At 44.8% G+C, this 18988-nt stretch overlaps 2 protein-coding genes across 3 annotated transcripts in view; one reads left to right on the top strand and one right to left on the bottom strand.

Annotated features, from left to right (window-relative positions):
* The window catches only part of LOC128666783 (uncharacterized), a 41106-nt gene extending 29207 nt beyond the window's left edge, over positions 1 to 11899 (top strand). The window contains exons 2-3 of one of the 2 annotated variants that reach the window (XM_053721579.1): positions 6381 to 6507; positions 10038 to 11899. In XM_053721579.1, coding sequence (XP_053577554.1) covers positions 6381 to 6507; positions 10038 to 10122 — 212 coding nt within the window. In that variant the 3' untranslated portion in view covers positions 10123 to 11899. Of the gene's footprint in view, positions 1 to 5751; positions 6508 to 10037 lie in introns of those variants that run through there. The other variant, XM_053721578.1, reaches the window with a different exon arrangement.
* LOC128636450 (E3 ubiquitin/ISG15 ligase TRIM25-like) overlaps positions 1 to 18988 on the bottom strand; it is an 85056-nt gene that overhangs the window by 41004 nt on the left and 25064 nt on the right.

Below are 18988 nucleotides of genomic sequence, written 5' to 3'. Positions count from 1 at the left end.
ATAAACCTACACTATCAATAAATTAAATAAACTACAAATATCTAAACTAACATACAATTAAATACACTAAACTAAATTACAAAAAAAACAAACACTAAATTACAAAAAATAAAAAAAGATTACAAGAATTTTAAGCTAATTACACCTATTCTAGGCCCCCTAATAAAATAATAAAGCCCCCCAAAATAAAAAAAATTCCCTACCCTAATCTAAATTACAAAAGTAAACAGCTCTATTACCAGCCCTTAAAAGGGCCTTTTCTGGGGCATTGCCCCAAAGTAATCAGCTCTTTTGCCTGTAAAAAAAACAACAACCCCCCATTACAACCCACCACCCACATACCCCTACTCTAACCCACCCAATCCCCCCTTAAAAAAACCTAAGTCTAACCCCCAAGTGCTACTTACCTGTTCTGAAGACCGGTGGTGAAGGTCCTGTTCCAGGCGGACAAGTCTTCTTCCAGGCGGCGACCTCTTCTTCTTCCAGGATCCAGCCGGCGCGGAGAGGAGGAGTTGAAGACCGATGACCGTGGAGCTGAAGACCGTCCATCTGGAAACTGAAGATGGGCGATGCTGGAACTGAAGATCGGCGACGCTGGAACTGAAGACCTCTGGAACTGAAGACCGGAGCCGGAGCATGGAGGATCCTCTTCATACGATCGCCGCCGTACACTGAATAGGAATTCAAGGTACACGATTAAAAATGGTGTCCCTTGAATTCCTATTGGCTGATTTGAGCCTTCAAATTCAAATCAGCCAATCGGATGCAAGCTACTTTAATTCTATTGGCTGATTTGAATAGCCAATAGAATAAGAGCTACTGTAATTCTATTGGCTATTCTAATCAGCCAATAGAATTACAGTAGCTCTTATTCTATTGGCTATTCAAATCAGCCAATAGAATTAAAGTAGCTCTCATCCGATTGGCTGATTTGAATTTGAAGGCTCAAATCAGCCAATAGGAATTCAAGGGACGCCATTTTTAATCGCGTACCTTGAATTCCTATTCAGTGTACGGCGGCGATCGTATGAAGAGAATCCTCCACGCTCCGGCTCCGGTCTTCAGTTCCAGAGGTCTTCAGTTACAGTGTCGCCGATCTTCAGTTCCAGCATCGCCGGTCTTCAGTTCCAGATGGACGGTCTTCAACTCCGCGGTTATCGGTCTTTAACTCCTCCGCTCCGCGCCGGCTGGATCCTAGAAGAAGAAGAGGTCGCCGCATGGAAGAAGACTTCTCCGCCTGGAACAGGACCTTCTCCGCCGGACTTCAGGACAGGTAAGGAGCACTTGGAGGTTAGACTTAGTTTTTTTAAGGGGGGATTGGGTGGGTTAGAGTAGGGGTATGTGGGTGGTGGGTTGTAATGGGGGGGTTGTTGTTTTTTTTACAGGCAAAAGAGCTGATTACTTTGGGGCAATGCCCCAGAAAAGGCCCTTTTAAGTGGTAATAGAGCTGATTACTTTTGTAATTTAGATTAGGGTAAAGAATTTTTTTTATTTTGGGGGCTTTGTTATTTTATTAGGGGGCTTAGAACAGGTGTAATTAGCTTAAAAATCTTGTAATCTTTTTTTATTTTTTGTAATTTAGTGTTTGTTTTTTTGTAATTTAGTTTAGTGTATTTAATTGTATTTTAGTTTAGATATTTGTAGTTTATTTCATTTATTGATAGTTTAGGTGTATTTGTAACTTAGGTTAGGATTTATTTTACAGGTAAATTGGTAATTATTTTAACTAGGTAGCTCTTAAATAGTTATTAACTATTTAATAGCTATTGTACCTAGTTAAAATAAATACCAAGTTACCTGTAAAATAAATATAAACCCTAAAATAGCTACAATGTAATTATTATTGTGACAATGCCCCGCAAAAAGCCCTTTTAAGGGCTAGTAAAAGAGCTGATTACTTTGGGGCAATGCCCCGCAAAAAGCCCTTTTAAGGGCTGGCAATAGAGCTGGTTACTTTGGGGCAATGCCACGCAAAAAGCCCTTTTCAGGGCTATTTGTAGGGTTAGACTTAGGTTTAGTGATAGGGAAATTTTTGTATTTTAGGGGTTAATTAATTTAATATAGGTGGAGGCGGTGTAGGGGGATTAGATTAGGGGTTAATCATTTTAATATAGGTGGCGGCGGTGTAGGGGGATTAGATTAGGGGGTAATACATTTATTATAGGTGGCGGCGGTGTAGGGGGATTTAGATTACAGGCAAAAGAACTGATTACTTTGTGACAATGCCCCGCAAAAAGCCCTTTTAAGGGCTGGTAAAAGAGCTGGTTGCTTTGGGGCAATGCCCCGCAAAAGGCCCTTTTAAGGGCTGGTAATAGAGCTGGTTACTTTGGGGCAATGCCACGCAAAAAGCCCTTTTCAGGGCTATTTTTAATTTAGTTTAGGGTAGGGACAGTTTAGTATTTTAGGGGGTAATACATTTATTATAGGTGGCGGCGGTGTAGGGGGATTAGATTAGGGGTTAATACATTTAATATAGGTGGCAGCGGTGTAGGGGGATTAGATTAGGGGGGGTTAATACATTTAAAATAGGTGGCGGCGGTGTAGGGGGATTAGATTAGGGGGTAATATAGTTAAAATAGGTGGCGGCGGGGTAGGGGGCTCACATTAGGGGGTAATAATTTTAATATAGATGGCGGCGGTGTAGGGGATTACATTAGGGGTTAATAATTTTAATGTAGGTGGCGACGGTGTAGGGTGCTCACATTAGGGGGTTATACATTTAATGTAGGTGGCGGCAGGGTCCGGGAGCGGGGTTTAGGGGTTAAACACTTTATTAGGGATTGCGGCGGGGGATCGCGGTTGACAGGTAGATAGACATTGGGCATGCGTTAGGTGTTAGCTTATATTTAGCAGTTCGCGGTTGACAGGTAGATAGACATTGCGCATGCGTTAGGTGTTAGGTTTTATTTTGCAGCTAGTTTAGGGAGTTACGGGGCTCCAATACACAGCGTAAGGCTTACTACGCCTGCAATTTGTGGCGAGGTGAAAATGGAGTAAGATTTCTCCATTTTCGCCACGTAAGTCCTTACGCTGTATATTGGATACCAAACTGCGCTGGTTTGGTACACTTGTCTATGGGCCAAAAAACTACGGCCGAAGGCAGAAATATACGAGCGTAACTTCTATGTTACGCCGTATATGTGATACCAAACCAGCGCAAATTTTGGCGTCGCCCGCTTTTGCGGGCGACGATTTATATCGGATCGCGGCCCAGTTTTTTTCTTCAGTATAAACAAGAGAGGAACCATTGGATGATACTTTGGAACAAAATAGAACATGCCAGTCCATACCATTAATTGGGTTATGTTTAGAGGATATCAGGGAAAAAATGGATAATATTAAGGTAAATAAAACTCCAGGCCCAGATGGAATACACCCAAGGGTGTTAAGGGAACTTAGCACTGTTATAGACAAACCTCTACTCTTAATTTTTCAAGACTCATTATCCTCAGGCATGGTCCCCCAAGATTGGCGTAAAGCTGTGTGATGTGGTGCCACTCTTCAAAAAGGGAAGCAGGGATGATCCAGGAAGCTATAGACTAGTTAGTCTGACATCAATAGTGGGGAAGATATTTGAAGGGATTATAAGGGAGTATATTGATGAGCATATCTGTGTAAACAAGAGTTCCAATCAGCATGGTTTTATGAGAAATAGATCATGTCAAACTAATCTAATTAGATTCTATGAGGAAGGAAGGAAAAATATAGATAAAGGGGAAGCAGTTGATGTGATATACTTAGATTTTGCAAAGGAATTTGATGCAGTGCCACATGAGAGATTAATGCACAAAATTAAGGGACTGGGAATAGCTGAAAATGTTAGCTCATGGATAAATAACTGGATAAAAGATAGGGAGCAACGAGTAGTAGTAAATGGATCATACTCAGATTGGACAAAGATAATCAGTGGAGTCCCACAGGGATCAGTACTGGGCCCTGTTCTTTTTAATATTTTTATAAATAACTTGGAGCAAGAATTAAATAGCGACATCTCTATTTTTGCAGATAATACTAAGTTAAGTAAGGTCATTAGGTCAGAGCAGGATGAACTTTCATTACAAAGGGATCTGCAAAAATTAGAAGTATGGGCAAGTAAATGGAAAATGAGATTTAATACGGAAAAATACAAAGTTCTACATTTTGGAAGTAAAAATAAGCAGGCAACATATTTTTTTAAATGGGACAAGACTTAGCCAAACAGAGGAGGAAAGGAATTTGTGAGTAGTAATAGATAACAAGCTAAAGATGGGTGCACAATGCAGGGCAGTGGCCAGGGGCGTAACTAACGGTGGTGCAGAGGTCGCACTTGCGACTGGGCCCAGCAGGTCCAACCCTTAGTGGGGCCTAGCTTCAGCAGAAAAAACTTTTTTATTTTCCCAAAAGTTTTTTTTTTCTCAATACTTTGTTACATAATTTTTTTCAGTGGCTGCATTCCTGCACCCTAACAGTTTTAAATCAGAGCGTTGCCACGGATTACCATGGCAACACTCTGAAACATTTGTTGCTGAGTGCGGGAAGGGAAAGGAGGCTGGAGCAGAGCGGTCTCTGTGTGAATCAATGCAGCTACCAGCAGGGGCTAGGGTTGCCACCCATCCCTTAAAATACAGAACACTTATAAGTTACACATGCTGCAGGGTGTGCAGGGAGGAATATGAATAGTGCTGTCCAGAAACACAATACATGTTCCTGCCTGCACACCCTGGAGCATGTGTAACTCATAAGTGTCCAGGAAAACATGGCTGAAGTGGCAACCCTAGCAGGGGCGTAACTAACGGTGGTGCAGAGGTTGCACTTGTGACTGGGCCCAGCAGGTCCAACCCTTAGGGGGGCCCAGCTTCAGCAGAACAAACTTTTGGGGAATGAAAGGTAGCAGAGTCTCCTGTAATGGAGTTAAGGGATGAGCTGACAGGCTAGTGGAAAATCCCAGTGTAGTGTAGCAGCAACAATGTTGCAAAGTGAGGGGAGGTCTTAGGCTCACCTAATATAAACGAAGTTCTGGAACAATCTGGCCTCTTCCACCTGGGATTTTGCAAGGAGAAAGTTTTGCCATTCTTCAAGCGAAAATGTCTAGATCTAAGAGAAGTGCTGCGGTGCCCATTCGCTTCAGGGAGTCCCCTGGGAGATCCTTGAGGAGTGCACCTGTAATTGAAGAGGAGGATGAGGATGTGGTGCCACCAACTCCGGAGAAAACAAGGCCAGTATCATCTGCTTTAACTCCTAATGTTGTGGTCACTAACCCCCCAGCCCCTGAACTTGCACCCGCCGGGCCCGGTACTGTGATGGTTGCGGGACAGGCGGGTGCAGTGAGCGCTGGCCCATCCGGCCTAGACACGGCTTTGGAGGCAGGCCTGGGGGCCCTTACGGCCTCCGGAATGTCGCTGGAGGCGGCGGCGGCCATAGTGGGCATGTTTAAGGCCCTCACGGCCGCCGTTCTGCCTCCGGTGGCAAGCCGGGTGGAACCGGGGCCTACCGCCCCTCATTATCCCCCTCAATTGGGCCGGGGGCCTGGGGACCCTCATCAGGCAGGGCCCAGTATGGTAAATCATCCGGCCGGGTCCCTAGGGCCCGGCACGGATGCCTCATTGGTGGCTCAGTCGGTTACTGGAGCGGGGCCTGCGGGTCCTCGCCCACTCACCGGACCGCCGCTATCATTGGTGGCTCAGTCGGAGCCTGCAACTACCAGTGCAGGCTCCGGTTGCGGCCTTGCGTCCGCCGCGTCCATTTCCGGCCGGTCAGGTGACATGCGTGACGTCACTTCCGGCGCCGCGGTAGTCACACGGCCGGAACCTGGATCAGAGCGGCACATCCAGCGAGCGCGCAAGAGGCCTAGCCGGGTACTCTCCACAGGTGAGGGGGGAGTATCCGGGCGGGCCTGCTCCGCTGCGCGACACTCTGCAATAGCTAGCAATGCAAACAGAGCAAGTCCCTTACAGAGAGGCCGCGGCGCGCAGAGAGGGAGGCTCAGGGGTTCCAGTGTTAGCAAGCAGGCTTATGGGAGAGCTAGAAGCGCATTGCTGGAGCGCCAGTGGTATCACAGGGGGGGTGCCAGCAGCAACTATGTACCCCAAACAAGGGTGAATGCGCCCACTGATGGGGCACAGGGCGAGTCGCTAGGCACAATAACTGCAGGGGTCCAAGGGGGCAAAGGGCTTGTTGCGGCAGGTGCTCAGAACGTTCATTCAGTCAGGGAGCGTGTGGTCAGAGAATCCCCCTATGTGGCAGGGCCAGCGAATGAATGGAGTGGTGATATGAATGACGAGAGGGCTAGAGGGGTCCCAGACAGGGCCGGGGGCAGTACTTCTACCCCGATTGGGGGCGGCAGTCAAGGGGGACACACGGCTGGCCTGGATACTCCCCTCTCGTTTGTTTCTCCCCCACAGGACATGGTGCCTACACCGCAGAGGACAGAGGGCCCGGGTACAACGGGAGTAGGACTATCTGTACAGCCAGCAGGCGGATCAGTGGCAGCTGCACCAGGAACATCTACCCCGTCAACATCGGCAGTTGGTGAGAGAAATGTATTTAATTTGTCACGCATTACTGACACCGACTATAGCACTGATTCAGACTCAGATGGTGGGAAGAAATTAGGGCTTAACAGTAAGGGGCAGCGTCGCATGTTCAAAATGTTAAGGCTATTGGTGGCTGAGCGTAATCAGGCTAGAGGTTTAGGTAACATGGAGCAGGCTGCGCCGTTAGCGGGGCAAAGCACGGCGACAATATCCAAGGGCAGTGGCCAGGGAAGCGAGAGCGTTGCGCAGCTGCAGGACATGGCAGTCAGTACCAGGAGGGTGGCATTGCAGGGAGACTCTTATCCCTGCAAGATCCACTGCCTCCATGCACATCTCAAGCCCAAGACGGTACAAAAAATCCGCGATCATAAATACGTCAATATGTTCGAGCTGTCCCTTGAGGCGCAGCGAGATAAAGAGCGTAGTGAGGATGGGACTGGGCCAAAGAAGATCCAGCGCCCAGATACATTTGAGGAGTGGAGGAAGTGCTTTAGGGTATTCTCCTCCTGCTACATCGAACAGAGGCCGGAGGCCGCGGTCGATGTAATTAAGTACGCGGAAATCATTGAATGTATCTATAATAGATATGGGGAAGGCATGTGGCGTGCTTATGATAGCGAATTTAGGCGGAAGATGGTCGATAACCCGATCTTGAACTTTGGGGTAAAAGACTTGGACCTGTGGTCCCTGCTCATACCGGAAAAGGGGGGGGCAGGAGCTCCCTTGCTGCGGTCAGGGCCCCAGAGGCCAACGGGCCCCATCAAGCGGAGAGGCAGGGAGTGCTGGAAATACAATGAGAAGCAGTGTGACAAAGGAGCTTCCTGTTCCTTTCGGCACGCTTGCATGTACTGCAGCGGTCAACACCCAGGTGTTGAATGCCCGAAGCGGAGGGACGGAGGGGCTTTCCGTGGGGCAAAATCGGGGGGGGCTGGACAAAAGGGCTCCAACACCCCTGAAGCTGGACGCCATTAGACCTTGGCTGGCGGCCTACCCAGACAGGGTGTCGGCTGCCAACCTACTAGCGGGGATTGGCGAAGGTTTCAAGATACCAACATTGGGGTTGGTAATGGGGTCCTCGTCGCACAAGAATCTGAAGTCGGCTTACGAAATGCCGGGTGAAGTTAGGGCGAAACTGAGCAAAGAAATTGCTCTGGGAAGATTTGCTGGTCCATTTGACCAACCTCCCATCCCTGACCTAGTTATTTCCCCTTTAGGGGTGGTTCCCAAAAAGGAACCAGGGAAGTTCCGCCTGATTCAGCATTTGTCCTACCCGAAAGGGGGTTCTGTCAATGACGCAATAGACCCAATGATAAGCTCGGTGTCTTACCAATCGTTTGACCAGGCGTTGGAATTAGTGTTGGCGGCGGGTCCGGGCGCGCTGCTAGCCAAAATGGACATCGAATCTGCCTTTCGGTTACTCCCCATACACCCAGCGTCTTTCAGACTGATGGGGTGTAAATTCGAGGGGAATTATTTTGTAGACAAATGTTTGCCCATGGGTTGCTCGCTATCGTGTGCTTATTTTGAAGAGTTTAGCTCATTCTTGCACTGGGCCATCATCACGGAGGCCGGCGGGGGAATAGTCGCTCATTATCTGGACGACTTCCTGCTGGTTGGCACCGCGGACACTCGCGAATGCGATCGACTGATCGCAGTAATGCGTAGGCTAATGTCGAAATTTGGAGTGCCACTGGCTGAGGAAAAAACACAGGGCCCCTGTACAAGACTCACGTACTTGGGGATCGAAATTGACACTGCTGCAAGGCTATGTCGTCTCCCAGCCGATAAGGTGGAAGCAATGCTCGCGGCGGTGCGCAAAGCCAGGGCAGCGAAGAGCATGCCCCTGAGGGAGCTTCAGTCCGTGCTAGGCTTACTCAATTTTGCGTGCAAAATTATACCCATGGGTCGCGTGTTTAACAGGAGGATGGAGGCTTTACTTTCCAATCCGCACGGCACACGTAAAGTGTCGGTTTCGGAAGACATGCGGGAAGATCTGAAGGTATGGGAACTCTTCCTGCAAGGCTTCAATGGAACTCTGCTGTGGCGCGCTCCTAGGGTTTCCAGTCAGACAGTGCACCTGCTGACGGATGCAGCTGGAGCAGCAGGTTATGGCGCCTATTTGGATGGGCAATGGAGCGCTGAGCCATGGCCCTTGGCATGGGTCCGAGCAGGACTGACAAGGAACTTGACACTTCTGGAGCTCTTTCCCATAGTTGTGGCTATGGAGCTCTGGGGGTCGGCGTTAAAGGATCGCTACATAGTGTTTTGGACGGACAACGCTAGCGTTGTTTTCGCCATAAATAGGTTGTCCGCGTCGTCACCGGTAGTTGTTAGGTACTTGCGACAGCTAGTGCTGAGGTGCTTGCAATACAATATTCAGTTTTCCGCGAGGCACGTTCCCGGGGTCAACAACACCCTGGCGGACGCACTCTCGAGGTTTCAATGGGAACAGTTTCGCAGACTGGCCCCTAACGCAGCAGCAGTTGGCTTACCTTGTCCCCACTCTATCTGGCAGTTGGCGGGGCAGGGAGGTCCATAAGGCACCTAGTGAGGGCATCCCTGGCGCAGAACACGTGGAGAGCTTATTCACAGCACTGGGGCGAGTGGGTAAGTTACTGTTACGCACAAGGCGCAGCGCCGGAAAGGGTCTCGAGGGATCTGTTCTTGGAGTGGCTGGCAGAGAAACATGGGCAAGGGACTTCGAAGGGCGCTATATCCAATAGAATACCTGCAATCTCCTTCTTTTGCAATATGCTAGAGTGGCCCAATATCACGAAAGGTTTCCTGGTGAAGCAAGTGATTAAGGGCTGGGGAAGGCTCGAGGGTAGAGCGAAAGATGCGCGCGAACCTGTCACATTTTGTAGGCTAGCCAGGCTGGTGGACGCAATCGAGGGCATTTGCGTCGAACCCGGCGAAAGAGAACTGTTTCAGTGCGTATTCTCCTTGGCGTTCTTTGCGGCCCTCAGGCCGGGCGAGCTGGTCGCAACCTCAAAGGATGCAATTAACACGGGTATGCAGTTGGCTCATGTCAAACTGGCGGGCGATAATTTGTTATTGTTTATCCCGCACTCGAAGACTGACCAGGAGGGGAAAGGGGTGTGGATCACTCTGACTCCCTCGGCATCAGGCGTCTGCCCGGTTGTGAGTACAAGGGCCTACATGGCGCAGCGACCACGGGCCCCCGCCCAGTTCTTAGTGCATTCCGACGGTTCGAATCTCTCCCGGTACCAGTTCGCAGCGGTGCTCAGAAAGGTAGCGCTTGCAGCAGGTTTGGGGAAGTGTAGAATCACCCCCCATTCCTTCCGAATAGGGGCTGCCACCAGCGCGGCCGCGCTAGGTTGGAAAGGAGATCGCATACAGAAGTTGGGCCGATGGAGGTCCCAATGTTACAAGTCTTACGTGCGCCCTCCAGCTGAAGCCTAGGGGGTATTCGGTGTAGGAGGAAGGAAACTGGCGTTTTACATTTGTTTGGTTGTGTTGTTTAGTTTTAGTCTAAGGTGATTGACTATGTAATCCGTTTTTCAGGTGTGGCTACAGGTCCTTCTCGTATCTGGATAATAGGGCACTCCTACGTGCACTGGGCGGCACTGAAGGCCCATTCTCTTCCTGAGGGGCAGCAGTTGGGGATTCCGACGTCTCAGGCATCAATACGGTGGTTGGGCCGTAGAGGCTTACAGTGGGATGGTTTGCCTGCCCTCCTCCAGAATGCCAGACATCGATGGGGACAGCCCCACATCATCCTCCTTCACATGGGGGGAAATGATATAGGGAGTGCACCTGCTCTAGATCTCATCAATGCGATGAGGTCGGATGTCAAGTGGATCTGTACCACGTTTCCGGGGGTTAGGCTGGCCTGGTCCAACATAATCCCCCGGCTGCGTTGGAGATATTTCCCCACACCGAGGATAGCATATAGGGTTAGGAAAAAAGTTAACAGGGAGCTGGGTAGAGCAGTAATAGAGGTAGGGGGTTTTGTGGTCCGCCATGAACTGATCTCAGCGGACAAAAAAGGGCTGTATCGCCCGGACGGGGTGCACCTGTCCGACGAAGGGCTGGCGATCTTCCTGGTGGACCTCAAAACGGCTCTGGTTAGTAATATTTAGCGGGTGGCGGCAAGAGCCCGGTTTATGTGGGAGTGCCTGTCTCTTGTGGCGGGAGGTCGTAGCCATCAACAATTGAGGGCGGAGTCTGTAGAGGTGACAGTCGGGCTAATGGGCGGGGGTGATGTCCTCAGGTCGTGACCTGGGGGGCCCCGCCCCGCGGGTCTGCTGGCTGAAGATCCTTTTAGGACGTCCGCGCCTACTAGACGGAATGGGGTGGGGCCACATTTGTGCCCACCCTTGGCATTTGCTATTCCACGACATCTGGCTGCGACCTCTTGTCATATGGAGCTAATAGTTTACTAGGCCTCGAATGCCGCCACAAGTTAAATATTTGAATGACTTCCGTTGAAGTCAAGTTAATAAATGTGACCATCGTTATGGTCTTTAAATCCCAGCTATCTGTGTCGTGTCTTTATTTATAAGTTAAGTAGTTATGTTAAGTTGTTTTGAAGGGGTTGGAACTACCAGATACAGCATCAGCCCTTAGGGGAATGAAAGGTAGCAGAGTCTCCTGTAATGGAGTTAAGGGATGAGCTGACAGGCTAGTGGAAAATCCCAGTGTAGTGTAGCAGCAACAATGTTGCAAAGTGAGGGGAGGTCTTAGGCTCACCTAATATAAACGAAGTTCTGGAACAATCTGGCCTCTTCCACCTGGGATTTTGCAAGGAGAAAGTTTCCCTCCCTCCCAACCCTATTGTTGAATGGTTAATTAAGTAATTGCTATTGCAACAGTTTTTAGGCGTCATTCAGGCAGATGGCTTCCCGGACGGGTTGCTGGTCCTTTAGATGCGAAAGGCAGGGATGGGGTTAGTTGACCTAGTCTTGGTAAGACCTTAGCCGTAATTTATTTGCTTCCTGGGCGAGCCTTGCTGCAGGGCTTGGCCATACCAGTGCCTTAGAGGCTGAAGCGCATCATAACATCCACGTATCTCCTAATGGCGGGAGGTCGTAGCCATCAACAATTGAGGGCGGAGTCTGTAGAGGTGACAGTCGGGCTAATGGGCGGGGGTGATGTCCTCAGGTCGTGACCTGGGGGGCCCCGCCCCGCGGGTCTGCTGGCTGAAGATCCTTTTAGGACGTCCGCGCCTACTAGACGGAATGGGGTGGGGCCACATTTGTGCCCACCCTTGGCATTTGCTATTCCACGACATCTGGCTGCGACCTCTTGTCATATGGAGCTAATAGTTTACTAGGCCTCGAATGCCGCCACAAGTTAAATATTTGAATGACTTCCGTTGAAGTCAAGTTAATAAATGTGACCATCGTTATGGTCTTTAAATCCCAGCTATCTGTGTCGTGTCTTTATTTATAAGTTAAGTAGTTATGTTAAGTTGTTTTGAAGGGGTTGGAACTACCAGATACAGCATCAGCCCTTATTATTTTCCCAAAAGTTTTTTTTTTTCTCAATACTTTGTTACATAATTTTTTTCAGTGGCTGCATTCCTGCACCCTAACAGTTTTAAATCAGAGCGTTGCCACGGATTACCATGGCAACGCTCTGAAACATTTGTTGCTGAGTGCGGGAAGGGAAAGGAGGCTGGAGCAGAGCGGTCTCTGTGTGAATCAATGCAGCTACCAGCCAGTAACGCAGTTGAAAGTCCCTACCTAGACTGTGAAGTGGAAGGAGTAGGAAGACTCAGAGCCAGAGAAGTCAGTGCATTGCTGAAACCGTTACCTAGCTATCTAATTCTACTCGGTCATTGCGACAGTGACAGCCAGCAGTGATAGCATAGCCTCAATGTTAAACAAAATATGTAAATGTAGTATAGTGCACAGTATACTATAGCAAATTATTACTTCATTTAAAAGCATGCATGTATGATTCCTCTTTAATCAATCAAATCTATCATTCTTATAATTTTATGGTGCGCTATATACAGTATATATATTTATATAATTATTTTTTTTGAGGGTCCAGCAAAAGAGTAGCACTTCCTAATGTGTGCTACTTACTTAGGGCGGGCTGTTTGAAAATCGCGGTCTGGACTCTGGATGTAAGAGTGGCTCACTACCTGACAAGAGCCATTTATTGAGTGAGTGCTGGCTCTCATTGTAGGAGCTTTTTTTTAATAACCTTTGAACCTCCCATATTTCATTTAAGTAGTTGTATTAGACAAGGACCGGCATTTGTGCGCACCTCTCAATTTTTTCTGCAGATTAGCTTCAACAAATCTCTCAATAGATCAAAATCAAAGCAGCCAGTCAATGTTTGCCAATTGCCATGCTGCTGTCCAGCACTGCAAGAGACAGCCTAATGTATTTGCAGTTTCCTCCCACAGGCGAAAGGTATGTGCTGTGTTACTTATCTTCTCATATCACTTCTTCAAGTTTAGTTTTTACAACCTTTGTCCTGATGCTGCTTATTTAGGAGGTTTGAGGTCATAATGCAGGGCAAAATTATCCCCCTCACCCTGCCGTTTTGACCAGCCTTTCTCTAAGCACTTTTTAACTATTTCACTGGTAAAAGGGAGCTCTCAGAAAAGTGAAAACAAATGTAAACAGTATTTAATCAACACAAAGTGTATGTATGTGTTTTTTGTGTGGTTTCTGTGTGTTTGCATTAGTGTATGTATGTGAGTTGATGAGTTTCTGTATCTGTGTGAATGTATGTGTATTTTGTGTGTGTATTGTGAATGTATGTGTATTTTGTGTGTGTATTGTGTATGTGTATATATATATTTGTTTGTATCTTTTGAATGTATGTGTATTTTGTGTGTGTATTGTGAATGTATGTGTATTTTGTGTGTGTATTGTGTATGTGCATATATATATATTTGTATCTTTTGAATGTATGTGTATTTTGTGTGTGTATTGTATATGTGTGTGTGTATATGTATATATATATATATATATTTGTTTGTATCTGTGTGTATGTATATATATATATATATATATATATATATATATATATTTTTGTTTGTATCTGTGTGAATGTATATATATTTTGGGTGTAAAGGCGTGTGTATGTGTATATATATATATATATATATATATATATATATATATATATATATATTTATATATATATATATTTGTTTGTATCTGTGTGAATGTATGTGTATTTTGTGTGTGTGTGTATTGTGTATGTGTATATATATATTTGTTTGTATCTTTGTGAATGTATGTGTATTTTGTGTGTGTATTGTATATGTGTGTGTGTATATGTATATATATATATATATATATATATATATATATATATATATATATATATTTGTTTGTATCTGTGTGTATGTATATATATATATATATATATATATATATATATATTTGTTTGTATCTGTGTGAATGTATATAGATTTTGTGTGTAAAGGCGTGTGTATGTGTATATATATATATATTTGTTTGTATCTGTGTGAATGTATGTGTATTTTGTGTGTGTGTGTATTGTGTATGTGTGTGTATATATATGTGTGTATATATATTTTGTGTGTAAAGGCGTGTGTATGTGTATATATATATATATATATATATATATTTGTTTGTATCCGTGTGAATGTATGTGTATTTTGTGTGTGTATTGTGTATGTGTGTATATATATATATATATATATATATATATATATTTGTTTGTATCCGTGTGAATGTATGTGTATTTTGTGTGTGTATTGTGTATGTGTGTATATATATATATATATTTGTGTTTGTATCTGTGTGAATGTATATGTATTTTGTGTGTAAAGTCGTGTGTGTGTATATATATATATATATATACATATATATTTATTTGTGTTTGTATCTCTGTGAATGTATGTGTATTTTGTGTGTGTATAAGCGTGCATATATATTTGTGTTGATCAGTGTCTGTATCTGAGATTGTGTGTGCATGCGATAATGTATATTTGTGTTAATTGGTGTCTGTATCTGCATGTATGGGTATTTGTGTTTGTGCATGAGTGGATGTATGTGTGTTTATGGCTGTCTGTATCTGTGTATATGTATGTGTATTTTGTGTGTGTGTCCAAGTCTTATGTATATAGATGCATTGCTGCCGTTTGCACTGCATGTTTATATACCAAAGCATTTCCCCAAACCATGTCACCAAACTTTAGATGCAACCTTCCCCAAAAAGCACATTTTGATCTCAACACATAATGCTCAGCAAATATAGGGGGGGGGGCCTTCGTGGATTCTTGCACCGGGGCCCTGAGAGTTCTAGTTACGCCTCTGGCAGTGGCTTCAAAGGCTAATAAGATACTAGCATGTATTAAAAGAGGCATTGATTCAAGGGAGGAAAGCATTATTCTGTCACTATATAAAGCCCTGGTAAGACCTCACCTTGAGTATGGAGTGCAGTTCTGGGGAATGATCGCAAAAAAAGATATTGCAGAACTAGAAAAAGTTCAGAGAAGGGCCACAAAGCTAATAAGGGGATTGGAGAATTTAAGCTATGAGGAGAGGCTAGCCAAACTGGGTCTGTTTTCTTTAGAAAAAAAGACGCTTGAGAGGCGACATGATTACTTTATATAAATATATTCAAGGCTCATATACAGAGATGGCAAAAGCTTATTCCAAGAAAATTGTTTCTGACAAGAGGTCACAATTTAAGGTTGGAGGAAAGGAGATTTAGGGGCATATGTATCAAGCTCCATATGGAGCTTGATGCCCCGTGTTTCTGGCGAGCCTGCAGGCTTGCCAGAAACAGCAGTTATGAAGCAGCGGTCACAAAGACCGCTGCTCAATAACCTGTCCGCCTGCTCTGAGCAGGCGGACAGACATCGCCGGAAATCAACCCGATCGAATACGAACAGGTTGATTGACACCCCCTGCTGGCGGCCCATTGGCCGCGAGTCTGCAGGGGGCGGCGTTGCACCAGCAGCTCTTGTGAGCTGCTGGTGCAATGCTGAATACGGCGAGCGTATTGCTCGCCGTATTCAGCGAAGTCTGGCGGACCTGGTCCGCACTGTCGGATCAGGTCCGCCAGATGTTGATAACTTGGGGCCATAATCTCCTGCAATGGAAAAGTTTTTTCACTGTAAGAGCAATAAAATTGTGGAACTCATTACCAAAGGAGGTAGTAAATACCAATACCCTAGATACATTTAAAAATAGTCTGGATACATTTCTGTATATAAACAAAATTCATGGATATGATTGCTAGTATTAAATGGGTCACCTTTTAGTGGGGTTATTTTAGCTTAACTGGAGCTTTTTGTAAGTATTTTAGATTTGTATAGGTTGAACTCGATGGACATCAGTCTTTTTTCAACCTTATCTACTATGTTACTATGTTACTAAATGCCCAGATCAATTGAAATTGAATAGCCCCTCCCCCTATCCAGGGGACCCCCAGATTCCACCTCCCCGTTTGTTTATAAAAAGTTATAAAAATGCTCAAGCAGGGAACTCTTAAAGGTTTGGAACTTCTAAACATTCTTTCTTTTTGACTTTACCTATACTCTTGTATAAATTGTACAACTTAATCTTGTGTGAAACTTTTGATGACATTATTCTATCTTTGCTTGAGATCTTAATAAATAAAGTATATAAAAAAAAAAGAAACTACCTTCTGCCCAAGAATTATCATCTCTTTTTCTGTTACATGTGGTACGACTTCATGGAAATCTTGTGAATATTGTTTCTGACAGAGGTTCTAAATTCATCTCTACCTTTTAGAAAGCCTTTTGCAAATTGATCGGAACCACTGTTTCCTTGTCTTCTGGCTACCATCCCCAGACTAATGGGCTGACTGAGAGAGTGTAATATACTGTCTCTTTAAGAGGAGGTACTTTATTCTTTAATTTCCTATTTATTGCACTGGATACTTCAGATCAATGCTTGGTATTGAAGTATCTAGCTTCTCCCTAAGCCTTGTTCTTCTGAGCCACCAAAAAGTCGATCTTTTTTCTACTTGTTATCATAAGCTTCTACAACCAATTTTTGCTACCTTCGTATCCTTCCTGTAGCTTACTTCCTCTTCACAGAGGTATCTTTATTTTTTTACGCAACTAAGAAGCCACGCTCCTTCTCTGGATTTCCAGCTGCTGTATTGGATACCGCTTCTCCGCTTCATGCTGCATGAGTGACGTAACTTACCTGAGCCGTTCTGAATTCCAGCGGGTCTCTTCAGTGTTTAGGACTTACACTCTGCCTGCAAAACAAAACAGATTCTATCAAACTCAATACGGAGGGGTAAGCACTGCTCCAAAGCATTTCTTCATTTGTTCCTTGTACTTAACATACTTTCGGCTAGATTTAGAGTTTTGTCGGTAAAGACCCGCGTAGCTAACGCTGCTTTTTTTTCCCAGCACACCCTTAAGACAACGCTGGTATTTAGAGTTGTCTGAGTGGCTGCGTTAGGCTCAGAAAAGGGAGCGTTGAGCAGAATTTAGCTTCCCTTCAACCCTCAATACCAGCGTTGCTAAGGGTAGCGGTAAGCTGGCAAAACGTGCTCGTGCACGATATCCCCATAGGAAACAATGGGGCTGAGCTGGCTGGAAAAAAACCTAACACCTGCAAAAAAGCAGCGTTCAGCTCCTAGCGCAGCCCCATTGTTTCCTATGGGGAAACACTCTCTAAGTCTACGGAATTCTTAATGGTGCGCAAATTGCCCCTTGCACTATCACCTATCTGCTCCCAAAGACAGATATATAATGGAAAGATACAAGAAATATATAAATTGTTGAGAGTGCGCTAGCAGCAGCAGGGGATGTGTCACTGGTATAAGCAAATATTATGAATATAATATAAAATCAATAAAGCAAATAAGTGATAAAATACAAACACATTTATTTCAATAAACACATAGGTAAAATCCTGAATTGGTTCGATGTGCTAACAGCAGCAGGGAATGTATCACTGATATAGGCAGATGTTATTCGAATATATTATGAAATCAATAAAGCAAATTTGTGATAGAATACAAACACATTTATTTAAATAAACACATAGGTAAAATCTTGAGAAAGCCACGGCAAGTGGTGAAACGCGTTGATAGTCCTACTGCCTACAGGAATTTAACTTTGCCCAACAAAAGGAATACATAGTGACTAAGGATTGCAAAGGATTGCATTGGCACTATTTTTCTTCATCCAAAACTTCAGATACGCTCTGCGCAGAGTGGAAGCCGGATCTACTTTAAGGAGAAAAAATTGGTGTGTGACGTCAACTACTATCAGCGAGGCTGCAGCATTACCTATGCCAGAAGATGAGTGGAGGAGACATACCCACGAAGAGACCGAAAGGCATGCAGAGGTAAAGTAGCCGATAGTGCGAATCATACACACTATCCAACTACGAACTATTACATCAAAATAAAACTGGGCACTTTGTAAACTACAGAACTAAGAAATCATACAGGCACAAGGAACGTATATATTTAAAGGAAAACATAATTGGGACTAGTCGTTTATTGAAACGATTCATATATATATACACATATTTTTTACCTATTTTTTCTCAAAGTGTGACTTTACTTTGTTTTGTGTGCAAACAGTCAAACCTTTTGTACCAAAATAATAAGGTAGATTGGTGATATATCAGCTATTCAGCTACTACCGCAGCACAAAGAGTGGTGCACCACTATATATTTTTAAACTTGCATACAAGTTATATATGTAAATCCCCAATTTCTTTTAACTCTATGCAATAGCATTTTTAAACAATTAAAACACTTGTCTTTACTCTTTTAGTTCTTAATATTTAAGACCGGTCATAAAATTAGGATTTTACCTATGTGTTTATTGAAATAAATGTGTTTGTATTCTATCACAAATTTGCTTTATTGATTTCATAATATATTCGAATAACATCTGCCTATATCAGTGATACATTCCCTGCTGCTGTTAGCACATCGAACCAATTCAGGATTTTACCTATGTGTTTATTGAAATAAATGTGTTTGTATTTTATCACTTATTTGCTTTATTGATTTTATATTATATTCATAATATTTGCTTATACCAGTGACACATCCCCTGCTGCTGCTAGCGCACTCTCACCAATTTATATATTTCTTGTAACTCTCTAAGTCTACACCTAACACCCTAACATGAACCCCGAGTCTAAACACCCCTAACTTTACACTTATTAACCCCTAATCTGCCGGTCCCTCTATCGCTGACACCTACATTATATTATTAATCCCTAATCTTCCGACCGGACACCGCCGCAACCTACATTATCCCTATGAACCCCTGCTGCCCCTAACATCGCCGACACCTACATTATATTTATTAACCCCTAATCTGCCCCCCCAACGTCGCCACAACCTAACTACAAGTATTAACCCCTAATCTGCCGACCGGACCTCGCCGCCACTATAATAAATGTATTAACCCCTAAACCGCCGTACTCCCGCCTTGCAAACACTAGAATAAATTGTATTAACCCCTAATCTGCCCTCCCTAACATCGCCGCCACTTACCTACAATT

This window comes from Bombina bombina, chromosome 7, assembly GCF_027579735.1.
Source record: "Bombina bombina isolate aBomBom1 chromosome 7, aBomBom1.pri, whole genome shotgun sequence".
Lineage (NCBI taxonomy): Eukaryota > Metazoa > Chordata > Amphibia > Anura > Bombinatoridae > Bombina > Bombina bombina.
This window is presented reverse-complemented; position numbering and strand designations above follow the sequence as displayed.